Genomic DNA, 3942 nt, shown 5'->3' on the forward strand with positions numbered 1-3942 from the left:
TATTCCTTTTCAATTGTATGTTACTCAAAATGTTGTTGTTATCTCTTTTGTTCTATAGCCCTGATGAAGACCTGAAACTCAGGTCGAAACGTTGGCATAAAATAAATAAATATGGTTTTGTTTATTTATGTTGTTCTTTGCTGACCGCACCCCCCAACAAACTTCTCGAAGCATAAAATAAAATTAATTTTTTTTAAATCTGGTGGTTGAGTGTGATTATGAACAAATCACCTCCTTGCACTACCACTTTACAAGTAACAGTTCTTCTTTATGATGTACTGAGCCCTTGACCCTTCTTAGGTTGTGGCGGTACACATGCTAATTTTTTTTTTTATAAAATTTAAATTTTTTTTTAACATTGGATTGAAATATGAAAATTATGCCCCTGAAACTCATTGTAAACTTAAATCTCAGTTTCAAAAACATTGTACCGAGTTAATTTTAGAAATATCCTCAATCATTATTCATTTATATATTAATGCACCTTGTGTTACTGACAAGTTAATCAATCAATGTTGAGGATTAATAAAATCGTTTATTTATAATCAGATATATTTTATTGCAGAAATCACCTCTATCTTAAATTATTAATTTAAAATAAATTCATTTCGTTCTGTTATGGTTAATTGTATAAACTTGATTTTATATTAATTAAAAAAATTAAAATCTTTATAAAATAAATTTTATCAGTATGAATATGTGATTAAGATGTAAATATGACATATTAATTAATGTTAAGGATTAATAAATCTGTGTATGTATTATCAGCTATATTTTATTACAGAAATTATCTTAATCGTAAATTATTTACTTTAAATAAATACACCTTCTTTTACTTAGGTTTTAGTGTTAAAACCTGAGTTTTATTAATTGAAACAAATTTATAAAATTATTTTTATTGATATAATTATCTGATTGAAATATAAATATGACAAGTTAATTAATTAATGATGGGGATTAATAAAATTGTTTGTTTATTGTTGAATACATTTTATTACGGAAATTACCACAATAGTGAATTATTTATTAAAAATAAATACGCCTTATGTTGTTGTTGTTAATTATTTAAACTTGATTTTATATTAATTAAAATCTTTATAAAATCAATTTTATCAGTATATATACATATATGACATAAATATGACTAATTAAATAATGTTAAGAATTAATAAATTTGTTTACTTATTATTGGTTATATTTCTTATGGAAATTACCTCAATTGTAAATTATTTACTTTTAATTAACACATCTCGTGTTACTCAGGTTTTAGTGTTAAAACCTGAGTTTTATTAATTAAAAACCTTTATAAAATTATTTTTAATTGATATAATTATGTGATTGAGATATAAATATAAAAATTTAATTAATCAAGGTTAAGGATTTATAAAATTGCTCGTTTATTATCGGTTGTATTATATTAAGCATAATATTCACTCAATATTTTTCTTTCATTTAAGACATTTATCAAAGTAGAATAAAAGTTACTTTATACAATATGATATAATATAACAAAATAAAATCCAATTGATGATTCCATTAATAAGATAATGAAATGTATCATAGAATGTAAATTATGCTTCTTGTTGTGTTCTTTTTTTTTATGCACACCCAAACACACATTCTCATTTCTGTATAAAGCTGAGCTGCAATGATGCAAATGTGTACAATATGTATATACATGTTTTTAAAATATCATTAATAAATTTACTAATCGATTCTTTCTGTCGTTTCAGGGCCGACTATAGCCAGTGGCCACAAGAAGCAATCATCATGAACGCTCTGGCATTGGTTCTAATTGCTCTAATCATCCTTATTTCATATGCAGTGCGCAGGGAGACTCTCCGCGTTAAGCCATTATCATATCTGTCAGAAAGGTAAAATAACAATTTCATAATAGAAAGATATATTAAATTTGTTGTACTATGAACATGGGTCCCAGGAGTTAGTATCACAGTGCTTTACTCACTCAGCTACCCTGTTTCCTAATTATGGTGTAAAGACCGATTTAAAAACCTTTTAAACAAAAACAAAACCCGATACAGTGCACGAATCACACAACTTTCACTTACTAACCAACTAACATCCCCAAGTTTTATGTAAATTAGTGAGCTCATATTGAAGTTAACACTGATTTGGAAAAAAAAAATCTTAAGATCAGGGAAGCCAAAAGTTTTGAATAAAAATTTTTTATTTTTCTGTTTCTATAGAAATTAGTATTTTAGGGTTTCTTAAGGTGGTAGTAAGAAATATAAATTTTATATTTTAAAGGACCCAACAGTTTAACAAAATATAATGAAGCCGTCATGGAAAGGGGAAAGATAGGATGATCTTAGCATTTCCTGTTTATATCAGTTGTATTTATTTTTTCTTCTTTAGTTATTTCTAAAATTCTGTAATATTTTGATGAGAAGATAATTGATAGTGGATAATATATATGTGGAGAAGATGGTTGGGGGTGCGGTCAGAATATAACACAAATAAGCTGTAAGAACTTATTTAATAATGCCAACGATTCGGCCAGAATTTCTAGCCTTCATCAGGGCTAAGATCAGAGAAAAAGATAACAACCAATGAATACAAAAAATATAAAAAAAGAAAATATAAACTGAATGACACATAATAAAAATAAAGTGATGAAAGAAGTGGAAAATAAAATGTATATATAGGAAATAAAAATTTTAAGTTTTATAATGCAAAGAAATATGAATATTTTAGTTTATTAATAATTTAAAAACTAAAATGATGGAAAGAAAAAAAAAATAATAAAATAAAATTGAGAGAAAGAATATATATGTAACTAATGAAATATGAAAATCACCTCCTTGCACAACTGTTGTTTTAGTAATAGTACATCCTTACAAAGTACTGAACCCCTGACTCTCTATAGGTTGTAGTGGTACAGATATTTTTTTTTTTAATTTTTAATGAAATATGTAACCATAATAATAGAATAAAGAAACAAAATATTAAGTTAAGTTAGGCAAAAGAAGTAAATAGAAAACATAACAATACTAATATTTGGTGAACATAACAAATAACGTGGGGTAAGGAAAATTAAGAAAAGAATAGAGAACGAGAAGGGGGTAAAAGAAAGATAGGAAAAAAGAGAATAAGACAAAGAGCTCATCTGCAAGTAAGAAATCGGGAAACTAAGTAAGCTTAGCGGTGTGTGCGGTAAGACCCAGAGTTAAAAAGTATGTTACAAAGATGACGAGATTACTGGAAGGTGAGAATACATTACAAAAATAACAAGTAGAAAATATTTAAAAGAGGAAAGCGTATAAGATGGTGATGACAAATGGTTTTAGAAAATGTTAAAAAATACGTTACAAAGATGACAAAGTTGTTGGAAGGTGAGAATACGTATAGTTATTTGAATGGGTAATAATAAGAAATAGAAAATATTTAAAAACTTATTAAAAAGAGGAAAACGTATAAGAGGGTGACGACAAATGTTTTAGAAAATGTTTAAAAAGTTAAAAATATACGCTACAAAGATGACCTGTAATATTATGAATTTATACATTTTTATTAATGTTAGTAATGAAAAATGATCATTTTTTTTTTAAATAAACAAACTTAAAGGTACTTTTGGAAAGTGCGTAGCTCATTGGTAAGGCACTTTGCTACTAGGTTCAAGGACCTGGATTCGAATCCGGCTGTGACAGATAATTTTTTTTTCACTGTAGCCATGAGTTAGCCCTGTAAGTTTGGGAGCCCTCTGGGGTTACATTACTTCCTTCCAAAGTAACAAATAATTTTTTTTTTATTTTAAAGGTACTCTAGAGGAAGATGTTTTGAAAACTTGGTATTTAAGCCCTGTTAGTGGATTATAATGAAAATAAGACCAATTTGGTATTAAACAGCTCCTAATTGCTCATTGATTCACCGAGTTTAATCAAAATCATTAGATTAGATTAGATTTTTATTCAGGGCGATCAA

The 3942-nt window shown here is 26.7% G+C and overlaps 1 protein-coding gene across 2 annotated transcripts in view; it reads left to right on the top strand.

Annotated features, from left to right (window-relative positions):
- nemy (no extended memory) overlaps nt 1-3942 on the top strand; it is a 255502-nt gene that overhangs the window by 244134 nt on the left and 7426 nt on the right. The window contains exon 5 of one of the 2 annotated variants that reach the window (XM_067050277.1): nt 1734-1874. In XM_067050277.1, the coding sequence (XP_066906378.1) occupies nt 1734-1874 (141 nt within the window). Of the gene's footprint in view, nt 1-1733; nt 1879-3942 lie in introns of those variants that run through there. The other variant, XM_067050278.1, reaches the window with a different exon arrangement.

The sequence above is a fragment of the Halyomorpha halys genome, unplaced genomic scaffold (genome assembly GCF_000696795.3).
Source record: "Halyomorpha halys isolate HHAL.00 unplaced genomic scaffold, Hhal_1.1 Scaffold60.1, whole genome shotgun sequence".
Classification (NCBI taxonomy): domain Eukaryota; kingdom Metazoa; phylum Arthropoda; class Insecta; order Hemiptera; family Pentatomidae; genus Halyomorpha; species Halyomorpha halys.